The following is a 17259-nucleotide window of genomic DNA, read 5'->3' on the forward strand; positions in this document are numbered from 1 at the left end:
TATACAGAATGTGGGTTTTCACTGATGGTTTGTTTGTTTTTTATCATCGTTATTATTATTATTTTTAGTTATCATCCTTCCGTTTTCAGTTGAGTGCGTGGGTGTTACACGCAGTCAGTGATGCCAGTAAGTTCTGTGTTTACAGACATGTGTGTGTGTGTGTGTGTGTGTGTGTGCGTGCCTGTGTGTGTGTTGGGTTATTGTGTGTCTGACTCATAGCAGGCTCAGGTTGTTTAAGCTTTTTACTCAGGGTCAACAGGACAAATGGGTGTTTTTAGCTTTGCTTTGATTCTGTGTCAAGTGAAGAGCTGCCGAAGTTTAAGGATTTATTTTAGGTCCATTTTCAATTCTGTAGATGATAATGATCAAACTGCATTTATTTTCAACCACAGAAACCCTCTTGATTTCTTGGTTTCCAAACACAAGCTAAGAAATGTCGTAGCAGGTAAATACAAATGCAATATAACAATAAACACTGCAAAAAGGGGGGGGGAGGGGGTTGAGTAAGAAAATGTTTTTACTCATTTCAAGCTTGAAATAGTCTTGTTCTATGCCAACAGCCTACAGCGCATGTCTTTGGACTCTAAACAGAAAGGTTTCAATATTTAAAACAAAGAAAGTAAATGTTCTAAATAGCTCGAATATTTCATATCTAAGATTCTGCACTATTTCTACGGAGCATGTTAGTCGCTTTATACAAAAGGTCAGATTTTCCTCGTCTAATCTCTTCTAATGAAGCACATGTTCAGACGACACTGATGGGTTTGATTTCAAATGGATCATCAGGTTTTGCACAAACTTGTGGAGTCCGTACCAGCTCGAGTACACACTGTCATCAAAGCAAACAGGGGACGTACTAAATATTAAGAAACTGAAATGAAAACCGTAAATGATGTACGGCAATCATTTAAGGAATGCACAATAAAATCTTTTTCACTAGTGCTCTCAGACTTCTGGAGCCCATTGTACTGAAACACACACACTAAAACAGAATGTATTTCTCACATGCTGCATGATTATCTGAAGGTCAGTACTGAGCTGTGCAGGTGCTATTTTTTGCCTGCTACTCCTCTGAGCTAAACAGAATCTGCGTCCTGCATTCCTCAGTCATACGCTCAATACATGAATCATCATATTATTCTTATTCTTATCCTTTATCTCTTTAAACAGCACCACCACTGCAGCATGTGCTTCAAAGTGTTATGGCTCACAGGAAGTGCACCAACTTTTAAACCTTTCTTAAAGACATAGTTACGTCTCATTAGTCCTTTTTATTATTCGTTAATGGTTTCCTAATAAACTAGCACAGCACTCGTGTAGATTCTATTATTATATCCCTTCTTGAAAGTGTAATTCCTTGTTACGTTCTTCACCTCATAAATATATTGTTGGTCTTTGTGGCTTTATGAAGTGAGCCTCAGTCAGTGTTATGTTTTGGTCTGGTTGTACTGTATTATTTCTAGGAGATTTCACAAACAGAAACCTCACATGCACGTTCACTCACTCTCTTTATCTGTTTTACTGATATAAACACACACACACACACACACACACACACACACACACATCTACATAATCAGCTCAGAGCACTGAATCGTCTCTTCCAGACAAATATCTTTCCATGAATACTAATCCCAGAATCAGCAGAGACTGGGCAACACCCTGAGGCTCCACATGTGTCAGATTTAAAATAGTGTTTGGCCTACGTGTCGCTGTTCCTGGAAAAAAGGCCCTTGAATGAATATCCATGAACATTAATGTTGATTCTCTGTCTCTGTGTAGGCGGCGTATCGTCCGTTCGTAAAGCAGGTTCTGGAGGAAATCTTCAACCCAAGCCGAACTGAGTGCCCAGACATAGAGCATGCTTCTGGAGGACTTACTGACCTGCTAAAGACGGGTTTCAGCATGTTTATGAAGGTAAAGTGCAAAGAAATATACCGAAGTGATGGTCTCAATACTTAATTGGTACCCTTGCTAAGGATAAGAGGTGAAAAGATATGGGGAAATGTCTTTGTGGTTAACTAGAGAGAGAAATCTACACTTTCATGAAGTCAATTTATTCTGAGAAAACAAAAACTTTAACAAAACCATGTTTCACAAGTATTGACACCCCTGTATTTAGGACTTTGTGCAACCTGACTTTGTCAGCATATCATCGTTATTATTATTATTTTTAGTTATCATCCTTCCGTTTTCAGTTGAGTGCGTGGGTGTTACACGTGTTAAATGGCGGGGATGTTTTTGTTTTAGTGTCTGACGCATGATGAAAAGTGCAGGTTTAATAGCCATTAATCGTTGGCCGCAATTCCAGTATTGATCAGATGCTTTTGTCTGAGTTTATGTAATAGGATTCCCGTCAATATCTGACCTTATATGGGTGTTTTTCCTAGAGGGGGCGAGATTGTGTACTGAGGTAAATGGTTCGTTTTCTACTTATCATCGTTATGATGGTTAGTCTGTGTAGTCAGTGATGCCAGTAACAGATTTTTATTTTTCTTCTAATGCATGATGAGTTGAGAAAGTTGAGAGCACTCCTCATCTCTCAAGATCCTCCAGGGTCCTAGCTCTTCTCTTGAGCACACTCCTCTTCAGCTCACCTTACAGGTTGCCAATGGAGTTTAGATCAGGGGATGGGATGGCCATATTACAAGCTTGATTTTCTGGTCACTGAACCATTTTTGTATGGATTTTTTTTTTTTTTTTTGGCAAGAATTTTCCGGCCACAACCTAGGTTTAGCTTGTTGGCAGAGGCAGACAGAATTTCTACATTTCTAATACTACAGTGGGGATTAAGAGCTTTTATATATAAATATCCTTCTTTTTACGTGCAAACCCACCTTCAGTGTTTGTTGCCCAAAAGTATTTTTGTCTCATATGACCATAGAAACCAATTTCAGTCAAAGTTACAGTACTGTAAAAATACCAAAACCAATTTGGACTCTGTGTCACCAGTGAAACAGAAAGTCACAGATGATTGTCTAGAGTTCCTAAATAAACTCAAGTGGACTTAAAATATAAATTGGAACATGCTTCAGGTACGTTTTGTTCATGAGAATTTATAGGTATGCCAGTAATTATAGCATGCATGGTTTTGTTAAAATATATATTTATTTTGATCATTTTATTCTTAGAATACCTTTTACTTTTAACTAAGCTAATTAACCAGAAATATATATTTCATAACCTTTTTATCTTCACCAAGGGTGTATATGCATGAGTGTGAGCGAGAGCGTGAGAGAGGTTGCTTTAGTCATAGTTTGCCAATCTTCATCATTCCCCGTCAATGCTCCCAACCTCTCTCTCTCTCTCTCTCTCTCTCTCTCTCTCTCTCACACACATATGCAAGGAAATGAGCATGTTGCTGCAGGTGCACATGTCCATGCTGTGTGTCTACCCCTGTGGTGTCTAACACATCCTTGCTCACAAATTCTCGCTCATGCACATGTGAACCATGAGGCTTACTTTATTTATTTATACACACATCCTTAGTTGTGTACGATACCATAATCAGCAAGGGACAATTAAATGTAATCGACATGCTCGATTTGCAACTCTATTTCCGTCTCCATCCTGAGTTAGTGTCCAGCGTAGCACATGGCAAAGCAGCCACTTCGGTCTCAGTGATTGTGTCATTATGAATCATACACTTGCCACTACTTTCAGCCAATCACATGCTACCTCCATGTCTGCCCAGCCATTCATGCCCAGCAGGGGTGGCTAAGCACCACATGGCTCACTCATACAGAGCATCTACATGTGTGCAAAGGTTTTGTGTGTTTGTGTTGTGTGTAGGCTGTTTTCAGTACATTCTTATGGTGTTAATGGGTTTCTCATATTTAAAAATTTATGAAGACCACACACCATCTCCCCCATAGAAGGACTGCTATGTCATGGCTTAAAAAAAAAAATAAAATAAAAAAAAGAGTTTAAAATATGAATGAAAATTTTTATTAAGGTTGTGCAAGATTAAATCTGAGAACCTGGACAGTACTGCTGCTGGTCATGAAATCTGGTGACAGTGTTGCCTAGATGGGATACACAAACTAGAAGAGGAGAGGACAAGCAGAATAGAGCAAAAGTGTAATTGGAGAAAAACCTCCAAGAATGTTGTTGTTGTTGCCATTACCACTTAGATTTGCTCCACTTGCAATAAAACTTATCAGTCATCAAAGAACTCAAAATGAAGGCCAACAGTGGAAGTCATCAGTGAACACGTTTGGCCACCTTCACTCGAACCGAGATCTGAATCACGACACAAAAGTAGTAAGAGTATAACTCTAATTCTCTCTGCAGGTCAATCGGCCCCACCCAAGTGATTATTCATTGCTGCTTCTCTTCATGGTGGGTGGAGTCACAGCATCAGAGATCCGCCTTATCCGTGAGGTTGTCTCCACCCATAAAGCAGGGACACAGGTGAGTATATATAATTCCAGTTCTCTTTAACACCTTAAAACTGTTTGGGTTTTTTTTTACACAATTTTGCATCAAGCCAATATATACTAAGAAATTACCAAGTATAGTGTTAAATTGAAGAGGTAGAGGTTAAGGTGTAGAGCATGGTGTGAAGTCGTAATGGAGAAATTGTGTTTTTGTCATAGTGGAATAGTATAGTGTCATAGTGGAATAGTATAGTGTTTAGAATAGTATAGTATAGTGTTTTGTCATATAGAATAGTATATAGGTGGTGTAATAATGATGCAGGTAAAGGATAGAGCTGCACAGAGCATCAATGCCTTTTTAATAATACAACATGATAAGGGATTTGACTTTCTATACTTTCAATATTGAATTTACAAGCTGATATTGCATTCTAAACATAGTATGGTGTGGTGTTACAGTGGAGAGTGTGGTGTGGTGTTACAGTGGAGAGTGTGATATGGTGTTACAGTGGAGAGTGTGGTGTGGTGTTACAGTGGAGAGTGTGGTGTGGTGTTACAGTGGAGTGTATGGTGTGGTGTTACAGTGGAGAGTATGATGTGGTATTACAGTGGAGTGTATGGTGTGGTATTACAGTGGAGAGTATGGTGTGGTATTACAGTGGAGAGTATGGTGTGGTGTTACAGTGGAGAGTGTGATGTGGTGTTACAGTGGAGAGTGTGATGTGGTGTTACAGTGTAGAGTGTGGTGTGGTGTTACAGTGGAGAGTGTGATGTGGTGTTACAGTGGAGAGTGTGATGTGGTGTTACAGTGGAGAGTGTGATGTGGTGTTACAGTGGAGAGTGTGGTGTGGTGTTACAGTGGAGAGTATGGTGTGGTGTTACAGTGGAGAGTATGGTGTGGTGTTACAGTGGAGAGTGTGATGTGGTGTTACAGTGGAGAGTGTGATGTGGTGTTACAGTGGAGTGTATGGTGTGGTGTTACAGTGGAGAGTGTGGTGTGGTGTTACAGTGGAGAGTATGGTGTGGTGTTACAGTGGAGAGTGTGATGTGGTGTTACAGTGGAGAGTATGGTGTGGTGTTACAGTGGAGAGTGTGATGTGGTGTTACAGTGGAGAGTGTGATGTGGTGTTACAGTGGAGAGTGTGGTGTGGTGTTACAGTGGAGAGTATGGTGTGGTGTTACAGTGGAGAGTGTGATGTGGTGTTACAGTGGAGAGTATGGTGTGGTGTTACAGTGGAGAGTGTGATGTGGTGTTACAGTGGAGAGTGTGATGTGGTGTTACAGTGGAGAGTGTGGTGTGGTGTTACAGTGGAGAGTGTGGTGTGGTGTTACAGTGGAGAGTGTGATGTGGTGTTACAGTGGAGAGTGTGATGTGGTGTTACAGTGGAGAGTGTGATGTGGTGTTACAGTGGAGAGTATGGTGTGGTATTACAGTGGAGAGTGTGATGTGGTGTTACAGTGGAGAGTGTGATGTGGTGTTACAGTGGAGAGTGTGATGTGGTGTTACAGTGGAGAGTGTGATGTGGTGTTACAGTGGAGAGTGTGATGTGGTGTTACAGTGGAGTGTATGGTGTGGTGTTACAGTGGAGAGTGTGATGTGGTGTTACAGTGGAGAGTGTGATGTGGTGTTACAGTGTAGAGTGTGATGTGGTGTTACAGTGGAGAGTATGGTGTGGTATTACAGTGGAGAGTGTGATGTGGTGTTACAGTGGAGAGTGTGATGTGGTGTTACAGTGGAGAGTGTGATGTGGTGTTACAGTGGAGAGTGTGATGTGGTGTTACAGTGGAGAGTATGGTGTGGTGTTACAGTGGAGAGTGTGATGTGGTGTTACAGTGGAGTGTATGGTGTGGTGTTACAGTGGAGAGTGTGATGTGGTGTTACAGTGGAGAGTGTGATGTGGTGTTACAGTGTAGAGTGTGATGTGGTGTTACAGTGGAGAGTATGGTGTGGTATTACAGTGGAGAGTGTGATGTGGTGTTACAGTGGAGTGTATGGTGTGGTGTTACAGTGTAGAGTGTGATGTGGTGTTACAGTGGAGAGTGTGATGTGGTGTTACAGTGGAGAGTGTGATGTGGTGTTACAGTGGAGAGTGTGGTGTGGTGTTACAGTGGAGAGTGTGATGTGGTGTTACAGTGGAGAGTGTGATGTGGTGTTACAGTGGAGAGTGTGATGTGGTGTTACAGTGGAGAGTGTGATGTGGTGTTACAGTGGAGAGTATGGTGTGGTGTTACAGTGGAGAGTGTGATGTGGTGTTACAGTGGAGTGTATGGTGTGGTGTTACAGTGTAGAGTGCGATGTGGTGTTACAGTGGAGTGTATGGTGTGGTGTTACAGTGGAGAGTGTGGTGTGGTGTTACAGTGGAGAGTGTGATGTGGTGTTACAGTGGAGAGTGTGGTGTGGTGTTACAGTGGAGAGTATGGTGTGGTGTTACAGTGGAGAGTGTGATATGGTGTTACAGTGAATATTATGATGTTACAGTTGAGAGTACAATGTAGTACAATCCAGTAAAAATCACAAATCTCAAAGTGGTTGTAACCATTTGACAGTTCTAAAGTTCATGAAGTTCTAAATGTCATAAAGTTTGAATTTGATACAGTGCCTGCACTGCTACACTAGGGCTACTGAATTATTGCACTGACACTCAGGGAGGCTGACAGTTAGCTGTGGGTTTAATATTTCTCTTCATTGGTCTGTCAAACAGATAAACATGTCTGCCACCACCAACAGGAAGAAAGTTTAATTGCAATGGAAAATAATACTTCATTAGATCATATTAAATACTCTCTATTCCCCCTCTCACAGTGGATAAACAAACATACATTCATTTAGTCTTACGGGTATCCTGTTAATAAAATTAGGCAGAAGACACATCCCTAGTTGTGAGGGGGAGTATAATGTGGTGTTACAGTAAGTATGGAGAGTTTGGGTGGGTGAGTGTGTTTGCATACACGCAAGCAGGCTGACCTCTATTCATTAGGACATCAGAGGTCCTGTATCACTATCAGTCATATGGCTCATTATCACAGAGAATCAAAGCTAAAAATTAAAAAGTGTGTGCACACGTTTGTGTGCCAGACTGAATAGAAACGAAATAGATTCTGGCCTGAATGAAAGAGCCATGGTAGATCAAAGCCCTATCTCATGAATAAATCTGAAATTTTAAAAGCAGAAAACAGAAAAGCGCCCAACAGCCAGCCCACACACAACTTGACCTCAGAATGCATACATGTCTGTTTGTCCTTAGTGGCATCATTACGATATTGTGATTTTAGGGTGGAATGCCCAAGTTCAATCACTAAGCATAGTTTCCTGTAAATTTTTATTTATTTTTTATTTTTTTCCCCCCTCTACAGAACTGTAAAATCAAGTGTTCTGAATCATTCACATCTCTGCACTCTGTGGAAAAAACATTCTGGCTCTCCATAAATAGAGCTCAGATCAATGGTTCGGTAAAAAAAGAACTAAAATGGTGGCTATAAGTGTCTCGGCCTCATAATAGTGCAGTGCCTCAGCACGAACGTCAACTCACTATTCAAATGTAATAGTCTAAAATCAGCAGCATTAAGTACAGTGACCGTCATGAAGATAATTATTCTTGGTTATTTAAAATTTGGTAGGATTGTGCGTGGGTCATTGGCCTGTCTGTGAGAATAGATCTATGTATGTAGTATGTATCCCTAAGGAATGTTTTAAATAAATGCAAGCAAATTGTCATTCTCAAAAAAAATATAATTATTTGTCCACAGGAACATTGTTGTTACGTTTAACTCTCAGTACGTTTACATGGACAGCAATAATCCGATATTAACCTGATTAAGACGATACTCTGATTAAGAAACTAGCATGTAAACAGCGATTATTGATGACCTTAATCCGACTAAAGTCATACTCGAAGTAAACACAAATGGAATTAAGACATGTGGAGTATTCCTGCTTTAGCACGGCAGTGCTCAACCGTTTGACGGCAAACAAGAGAGCACGGCTGCGTCCCAAACGGAAGAAATACATGTATTTCAGCTACTGTATAGTAGGTAAGTATGTGGTTTGGGACGCAGCCCACGGCTTCAAGCAGTCGTCTATTTGCACGTACAGCGTGACAAATAATTAACTGCACTTGAAGCTTTCGTAAAATTAAAAATGAAACACTCATAACTGTATACGGTTCCATAACGAAGACGAACTGTATGTCGATACGTGAAATTCTGGAGGGAACGTCGGACGGCGTGGCGTGGGGACATAATGACGTGTGCCGTTAATCGATCCATGTTCTATAACATGTAAAACCTGAACATGAAAGGAATGTTCTAAAAGCAACTCATGTAAACACCTTAATCACAATATTGTCTTATTCAGAATAAGGTCAATAATTAGATTACTGCTGTCCATGTAAACGTAGTCAATGTCCCATTTCCCTGCGGTCTAGTTAGCACAATTAGGGCCATAGCGAAAAATTTCACATGTCTGAAACAGGTGAAAGTTTGCCAGGAATTATATTCATGAGTAGACTGCTCCCACACAGAGTGAGGATGATGGTGAAGGAGGGAAAAGAACCACAAAGAGAAACATTTCAGAAGGATACAATCTAGATTATTCTTTCATAACAGCATGGCTTTAGAATTGTTGCAATAACAAAAAAAGAAGCTCTGCCTGAGAGCATCTCACAAAATGCAACCTCAACTTCACCGAGCATTATTAGAATTACAGTTGACGCTGTGTGTTGTAGTCAGATGAGAACAAAATAAAAATTTTTGGTCAAGCACACTATCAGCCCGTTTGTTAGAGGTGGAGCATTGATGTTTTGTGGCGGGTCGTGCAGGGGGTCTTGTGAAGATTGATGGCACCATGATTTCCATTAAGTATCAGGATATTTACAGCACAAAACCTGGTTGCCTCTGCCAGGAGGTTCAGACTTGGCCATAGATAGAGCTTTCAGCAAAATGACGAGCCAAACATACTTCCACAACATCACAGAAACGGTTAACGAAATACAAAATGAGTGGTTTGCTAAATTAAAATCTTAACATCTGGATTTCAACACTACTGAGAACATGTGGTCTGAAATAAGAACATACGGAAGCTTAAAGAAGTTCTGCATGGAAAAGTGTACCAAGTGTCTAACCTTGTTAGGATGTTGTTCTCTCCATATCGGTCCCAACATGCTATTCTGAAAGGTGCGATTTTTCATCAAATCCCTCCCTTTACATGGTTGCATTTTGCATATGATTTTATCCAAAGCTTTTAAATGAAGCGGAATACAGTCCATACATTTTTTTTATTTTTTACAAGAAGCAAGTGATTATTATTGCCACGGGATTTCAACACCATTTAAACCCAAGCGTGAGAATAAGAGACGAGACGCATCGATCAAGCGATTGGGGTTGGAATACATTCTAGTTTAAATACTAGTCAAATAGAAGCGACTAATCAAACTTCTAATCATACAAGCTTGTCATTTGAGTTTAGAAACGAATTAAAAGACTACTACACAATAATAACAACGATGATAGCGTGATACCTGGAATCGTCAAGAACACAAATACCGGAGCTCCCTGCAAGTCATGATATGGCAGCATCGATCATTTAAATTTGTCAAATACAATTAATGGCCGTTTCTGGAGCTCTGCTTTGCATTAATGATTTTGTTTGGGACGTCTGGGTGTGACGTGACTGCTCACACTGTACTGACGTTACAGTAGTATTTGTGAAGTCTGCATTTCCTAGCATAATAATCTGGTGAGAGTGTGTGTGAGTAGGTGTCAGGTGCTGTGTGAGCTCATGTGTAGTGTGTGTTTCTGTCTTTCGCAGGTTTTGGTGATCTCGACCAGGCTACTGCGGCCAGCTGATATTCCACACCTGCTGTTCAGCACTGACAGACTCTCACCTGATATAGGAGTGTGAGAAGAGAAAGTAGACCACACACAGTAAAGCATACACATTCCTGAACACACACAGCAGAATAGAAGCATGTTCTATTTACCAGAGACCAACACACACATGCTTCTGTGGTGCACATATGAATGGTTTGTTAAAAGTGTGGCTGTTACTGTAAAGAGACTAAACACTATTTAAAAAAATATTAATATACTGAAAACAAATGCAGATTAAAGTAGTTTATTGTTAATCGACGCTAAGGGCACTTCTTAAAGTGTATTGTTTGCACAATTTGTAAATTGTTGCAGGTTGAAATAAATTTGACATTAACTACATATTTGTGTGTGTGAGTGAGAGACTTCGAGTGTGGATGGAGTTAGAGACGTTAGGAGTTCACACTCCTGTTTGTGTCTCTCCTTTCTTTTGCCTTGAAAGTTTCACCCTTTCTCTCCACTCACAATTCACTGGTGTGTGTGTGTGTGTGTCCTCCTGTGAAGCATCATGGAAACTACAATGCACTTGGAACACTACACAAAGCATTACTAACTTTTCCCTGTTAACTTTACCCCCCCCCCCAGTGGTACCATCCCTAATAAACAGTGTTATACTCTTTGTAGATGTGTAGAACATATTACCAAGCGATTCCAACCACATTTATGACTTAACGTCAGCATTTTAAAGGGTTAGCTTGGTGTTGGTCTGCTTCTTATTGTGCTGCCTCATACTCTGTCTGTGCCAAACACCTGGTGTTCTACTGATGACACAGGCAACTCCAGCACCATTAACTGAATCTTTGCTGAGTTTGTGTTTTCAGTAGGTGTCTGAAAATAAGCAGTACATGACAAAACAGTGAAAAATATTCAAAGTCAAATATTTTATTTTCAAATCACAAAACAATAAATAAGATCAAGCCTTAGCCCTGGGGCATGATGTAAAGTGCATTTTTTTTTTAAATTGTACAAATTGGCACGGAGTTTAACACGGAAACACACATTACTACTTGTGCCCTTCAGTTTTAGTGCCTCGTTCCTTTAACAATGCCTGCTTTCAGTTTGTTTCTGCTTAGAGCTGAAAGCCTTGACAAAAAGAAAATGTCTGCATGGATAAAAATACCCAGCCCTCCATCCTTCACAAGCTCTGTTGCCAGGTGAAGTTGTCTACAAATATAACGCAGTGTGTGCGTACGTTAATGGTTTTTTTTTGTCCAAGCGTCTTTTTGCATTCCTCATCTTTCTTTAAGGCAATTTTAGATGCCACGGTTCTCAGGATCCTGCTGCAGCCGCTCTCATACAAATCAGTCGCAGCAGCACAGGTGGTTTGCCCTCCACCACAAGATGGTCAAAGTTCACAAGTCGGAGGTCACCGATTTCAGAGGTCGTAGTTCAGCACCCCTTTGTTTTACATCTGGCCTGCTGATTAGCAGTTTCACTCAAGAGTAAGACCAAAACTTTGCTTCAGTGAGCCTCTGCCTTTCTGATCTTCGCCCTGCCACTCAACCGTTCACTCTCCTGTCTTGTCTAGCCCCACATCCGGGCCGCATCCCTCGCTCTCTTCCTCACACAGAAGTGACCGTGCGCACTTTGGCCGACAGCACCTGCTTGAAGCGCCTTTTCAGGTCCTGCATGTTGGGTGATTTGGGCCTGGGGATAAGAGGTGACTTTTTCTTCTCGTTGGTGGCTGAAGCTGCATTGGTGTTAAATAGCACCTGTTTTTTGGCAAGCTCTGTGCAGAGTCTGTGGAAAGCTCCGTGCACCTGACTGTAGTCTTCGCTGGCTGACACTTCATAGAAAGAACAACCGAGTGCCAAGGCCAGCGCAGGGCCCTGCTGCGCCTCCACCCGCCTCACGTGCACCATGTCCGCCTTATTGGCCAGCAGGATAATCGGTGGTGCCGGTCTATCAGTATACACATGACTCACAAGCTGATGGAGCTGACTAATGAGTTCGAAGCTGTGACCATCGGTCACAGAATAGACCATGACCACGGCGTCGGCCCACTGGATGGAGCGTCTCACGTGTTCTGTGCAGCTCAGGCCATTGGTGTTTACCTGAAAAGAGACATACGAATGTAAATTGTAGGTTCTTCAGAAACATGGTGGCACACAGTATGGAAATGCATAATGGCAGGAGCATGATTATAACAAATCTAGTGATTATACACTATCTGGCCAAAAGTGTGTGGACACCTCACCCAACCATCACACCCATGTGTTCCTTCTCCAAACTATTACCACAAAGTTGGAAGCACACAATTGTATGGGATGCCTTTGTATGCTGTAGCTTTACAAATTCCCTTCATTAGAACTAAAAGGCTGTGCCCATGACAGTGATCCTGTGCACAAAGCGAGCTCCATGAAGACACGGTGTGTTAAGATTGGAGTGGAAGAACTCGAGTGTCCTGCACAGAGTCCTGACCTCAGCCTCACTGATCACTGACTGCACCCCAGACCTCCTCGCTTGACCTCACTAATGCTCTTGTAGCTAAATGAACACATCCACAATCCAAACTCTAGTGGAAAACCTTCCCAAAATATTATAGCAGCAAAGCATCTCGAAAGGGATGTTCAAGCAGATATGGGTAGTATGGTCAGGCGTCCACAAACTTTTGGCCATACAGAGAAGGTACTATTTTATGCCTGGTCCAAAAAAATAAAATAAATTCTCCTCTAATAAATTAGCCATACAGTAATACTACCTTGCCATACAGAGGAAAAACTAGAAGCTAATGCTGGTTATAGGGACTCTCAAGGCAGTGTTACAGTATGGTTTACTGCCTGAGGTGGCTATATAGGGGAGCGTGACAGGAAAGGATTGGTTAGTTTGGACAACACCGTTACACGAACTGAGGGGAAATGAGGTGGCTAGACTTGTAGTCTGAATTGCAGACATTCTGTGGTTTTTGGAGCACTGCCCAGATCAGCACACTAGCCTTGGGAGCATGACAGAGAGACTAAAGCACAGAAACGAGGTGCCATTTCCCCCCAGTAGTGGCTTGTACGTGAAATAACCACTTTAACTGTGAATCACGGAGCTCTACATTGGTTTCTGCCGTTTAGGAAGAAACAAATAGCCCCACACCTCAGGGGTCTCCCGCAAGCCGCCGTACATCCCCGGTCTCCCCCAAGCCGCCGCACATCCCCGGTCTCCCCCAAGCCGCCGCACATCCCCGGTCTCCCCCAAGCCGCCGCACATCCCCGGTCTCCCACTGCGCGTCGTGATGTCCGTGGGTTTAGAAAATCGTGATGAGAGTACAAGCTGAGTGACAACACTGACTGCTAGGAAGCCCATGTGTTCAAATCAATACCAGCAAAAGGCAAAAACTAACACCGGCAGGCGAGCAGTTTATTATTTACATTTCGATCACCTTACCTGGACTCCAGGTGTATCCTGCACTTGAATAGCCACTTGTTCTCCGTCGATTTGGACTTCTCTGGAATACAGGCTGCCTGTAAATACAGATACAAGTACCAGGCGTTAACATGGTCACAGGGCGATAACACATATGTTGGAACATGGGCTCGGTAAATTAAAATGTTGTTGTTGTTGTTGTTTTACCTGCATTTCTCTCGTAGTCACCAATAAATCGCTTGGTGAGGAAGCGAACAACTAGCGCTGCAAACAGACACAAAAACACACCAGAGTTGATAAGATTTCAACCAAAGACCGCTAATGAAAACCTAAACGCAGTGCGAATACAGAATACAGATTCTGCTGTGTACACATCCGCTCACCTGTTTTGCCCACTCCGCTGCCCCCGAGCACGGCCAGCTTTATGACCCGGTTGGACCCGCACTCCGAGTTGGGGTACTCCGCTATAGTAGACATGTTCTGGATTAGGCGCATTGTGAACACTTTTAACCGATAAAAAACACAGTCCAAGCAGAAAAACCGCGCAGTGTCCACTCGGTCATTCGAAAACACACGCCTCGTCCGAGAACTCGGTTTGGTATTCCCGTGTGAAACCCGCAGTAATATGAACTCTTCAGTAAACAGTTCTACCTGTTGCACAGGTTTCAGCGTTCTGAGTCGAGTTCGCGCGACTTCGGTATATTTATAAGCGCTCCAGAAGAGCTCGTGTGTAATTGGCTGTTGTTGAACAAGGTCGCGCTCACTGTCCCCGCCCCCCCCGGCTGTCATGTGGAGCCGCGAGCCAATCAGGATGCTGATGGGGCGTGACAGATGGTCGACGGATTCATAATAAAACATCCTAGAGGCTAGTGATGGGAATTCCAACTCATTTCAAATCATTTGGGTAATAAACTGACAGCTGAGTCTTTCAAACATTTTTAATTCCTCCTTTAAACTGCAATATTTTCACCAGGAATTGTTGTTGTTTGCTTATATGTAGCTGAAATTGTTTCGCGGAATCTTTCTGCTGGGGAAAAAACACTAGGCCTATAGAAACGATCACAGAAATTCTAATGGTCTCCATTAGAAATTTCATTACAAACCATCGGCTAACTATTAAAACTATTTCCGTTACCATTATTGGTCCTTAATGTTATCCACTAAACATAACATGCCACCAACAGAAGGCAAGAAGTTACCAATAGAGACCCAGAGGGACTATTACAGTTTTTATCAAAACCAGTACAATTCCCATTATAGCTGTGAAACCATTGCAAATTCTATGAGGGTTTTTATTGGGGGTTTTTTCAGCAGGGATGCCTTGTAATAAAAAGCAAGACACTATAAATGTGCATTGATTTTTATTGTTGTTCCTCTATGCTTCATCATAAAGACGCTCTCTGTCCTTCACACGGCTGAGAATCAAACACACAGCTCAGATGTTGAAAAGAGGTTTCCATCGAATATTGTTTCAATTACACCACGAGTCGACTCTCAACCTTCACCTAAAAGTCAGACTCCTTGGTGAACGACACCACTACCAGAGCCTACATCCAGGCTTTGTTTGTTATCTTCTGTATCCACGTGAATTTCAGTCACCTGTCGCCTCCGAGCTGCTCAAAAACAAGGCTTTCCCACAGTCACTTTTCCTTTATGGCCTAATAGCATGACTATGGAGCAGCTGCATTTAAGGGAGCTTTTTACCAACTGTTACAATCACGTGTGATCAATATACACTGAACCTGGAGCTAATTCTATATATTACTGCCATTATAATGGGGATACTTTAAGCCTTGACTCAGACTAAAAACACAGAATCGCTTTAAAAGGTCTGAAAGATTTCAGTAATTAAGTATTACTGTATCATTTATGGCCAAATGTTTGTAGACACCTGACCACCACACCCATTCCAGATTAGTCCACTCTTTGTTGTTATACTAATCTCCACTCTTCTGGGAAGGCTCTCCACTAGATTTTGGAGCGTGGCTATGTGAGGATCAGGCACTGATGCTGGGTGAAAAGGCTCCAGTTCCAGTTCATCCCAAAAGTGTTCAGTGGGGTTGGGGTCAGGACTCCGTGCAGGACACTCGAGTTCTTCCAGTCCAACCTTAACACACCATGTCTTCATGGAGCTCACTTTGTGCACAAGGGTATTGTCATGCTGGAACACGTTTGGGCCTCTTAGTTCCAGTGAAGGGAACTCTTAATGCTACATTGAACAAAGACATCCTATATAACTGTGTGCTTCATCCCAAGTTTGGAGAAGGAAAACATATGTTTTGATGGTCAAGTGTCCACATACTTTTGGCAATATATAGTGTAAGTACAGAGCCACTGAGCTGACAAGGTGATTATTTTAATAAGGTGTGGCCACGAGGTGTATTTTTTACTTTGCGGCAACTATTGTAATTACAAAAATGAGTGAGACACACAAGAAATCCATTGAATAAGACCATTGTGGCCACAATAACATAAGCATGGAGATGATTTATAATATATAAAGACATGCTGGAGTCCCTGTCTTTGTGACACGTTAATAAATTCTCAAAGTGACTAGACTTTTATTTTGCTCTTTCTTGCCAAATCATTAACTAGAGGCCACATATAAAGTATAAGATTCCCACAACATATTAAGTCATGGGCTAAAGTTACACAATTCATGGCAACTGATTTTGGTATCTCATAACCACAGCGTAATAATAATACATGGCCATGATGTAGTTGTGTTTTGTTTTTTTTTAACTTTGTCCCAAATGTACTTCTACACTTTAATGAATTTCTGGATCTCACCCAATTCAATTCCGCTGCCTTAATGATTTTCTGGCTTTCGTCCCAGCCCGATACTTGAGGCCTTACCTCAGCCCGATACTGGTCTACAAGCTTCTAAGTGGTCTTAACTGGAAAGCAGTTTCAACGAATATCTAAGTGCTCATTTATTGCTGTGCAGAAAGACACGGAATTCCTCTAACTCAGTACACACTTAGAATATAATTTGATTAGAAAGTCTTCTGTGGTTTTAGATTATGCTTCTAAATATTGATTATGCATATTGATTATGCTTTATTAATATATCCAAATGTTAGTTATGCATATTGATTATGCTTTATCAGTATATTCTATAGTTTCTATCCATTCAGCACCAAGAGAAGACTTGAACAACAAGACTGAATACTGTAAAATGCTTGGCTAAAAAGAAAAGGCTGGAATATCCATAATCAACAATTAATGCTGACTAAAAGGATGATATTTTAACATAAAAGATGCCATGGCGAGTATGTATTTCTGTCTCTCTATGACTGGCACTGCGATGGCATTTTGCGATCGCAGAAATTAACGCAAAAACCATGCGTACGCCGCAATATTGGGAGGAGCTTACAATCTTTCAAATCGTTCAAAATTACCGCAGATTTGGGCCGAGACACGTCACGTGACGTTGTCACAACGCGCATTCAGCCAAAGCCCTCTTCGATTCATGTGCGTCGAACTCGAGTACAGCTAAAAGGTCTCGTTTACTAACAAACATCGCTGCGAAAGAGCGTGCGAAACTATTTCGTGCGATCACGATTTCGCCAATTCCAGTAGTTTTCTGCAAAAAAGCACAAAAATCGTTTGCATCGCAAATGTTGAAAAAAAAGCAGCAGCAAAATCAAGCGTTTTTGGC

At 41.7% G+C, this 17259-nt stretch overlaps 2 protein-coding genes across 2 annotated transcripts in view; one reads left to right on the forward strand and one right to left on the reverse strand.

The window, feature by feature from the left end:
* Positions 1-11098, forward strand: part of scfd2 (sec1 family domain containing 2) — a 149103-nt gene extending 138005 nt beyond the window's left edge. Inside the window, exons 7-9 of the mRNA XM_053614690.1 lie at positions 1783-1917; positions 4294-4413; positions 10186-11098. Of these exons, the coding sequence (XP_053470665.1) occupies positions 1783-1917; positions 4294-4413; positions 10186-10278 (348 nt within the window). The 3' untranslated portion in view covers positions 10279-11098. The remainder of the gene's footprint in view (positions 1-1782; positions 1918-4293; positions 4414-10185) is intronic.
* A 12-nt stretch (positions 11099-11110) lies between these two features.
* rasl11b (RAS-like, family 11, member B) lies at positions 11111-14299 on the reverse strand. The gene is made up of 4 exons (XM_053614691.1): positions 13982-14299; positions 13806-13862; positions 13620-13696; positions 11111-12298 (listed from the first exon to the last, which is right to left on the reverse strand). The coding sequence occupies exons 1-4, from the start codon at positions 14091-14093 to the stop codon at positions 11807-11809; spliced, it is 738 nt and encodes a 245-aa protein (XP_053470666.1). The 5' UTR covers positions 14094-14299; the 3' UTR covers positions 11111-11806.
* Positions 14300-17259: the final 2960 nt, after the last annotated feature.

Source organism: Ictalurus furcatus, chromosome 25, assembly GCF_023375685.1.
Source record: "Ictalurus furcatus strain D&B chromosome 25, Billie_1.0, whole genome shotgun sequence".
NCBI classification, from domain to species: Eukaryota; Metazoa; Chordata; class Actinopteri; order Siluriformes; family Ictaluridae; genus Ictalurus; species Ictalurus furcatus.

What these genes read in the sequence shown, in the direction of transcription:
- rasl11b (XM_053614691.1), bottom strand. Translation starts at nt 14,093, where the DNA reads ATGCGCCTAATCCAGAACATGTCTACTATAGCGGAGTACCCCAACTCG. An exon ending in CAGCGGAGTGGGCAAAACAG is followed by an intron (nt 13,863 to 13,981) that starts GTGAGCGGATGT and finishes GTCTGTTTGCAG; the next exon opens with CGCTAGTTGTTCGCTTCCTC. An exon ending in AGGATACACCTGGAGTCCAG is followed by an intron (nt 12,299 to 13,619) that starts GTAAGGTGATCG and finishes GTCTCTTTTCAG; the next exon opens with GTAAACACCAATGGCCTGAG.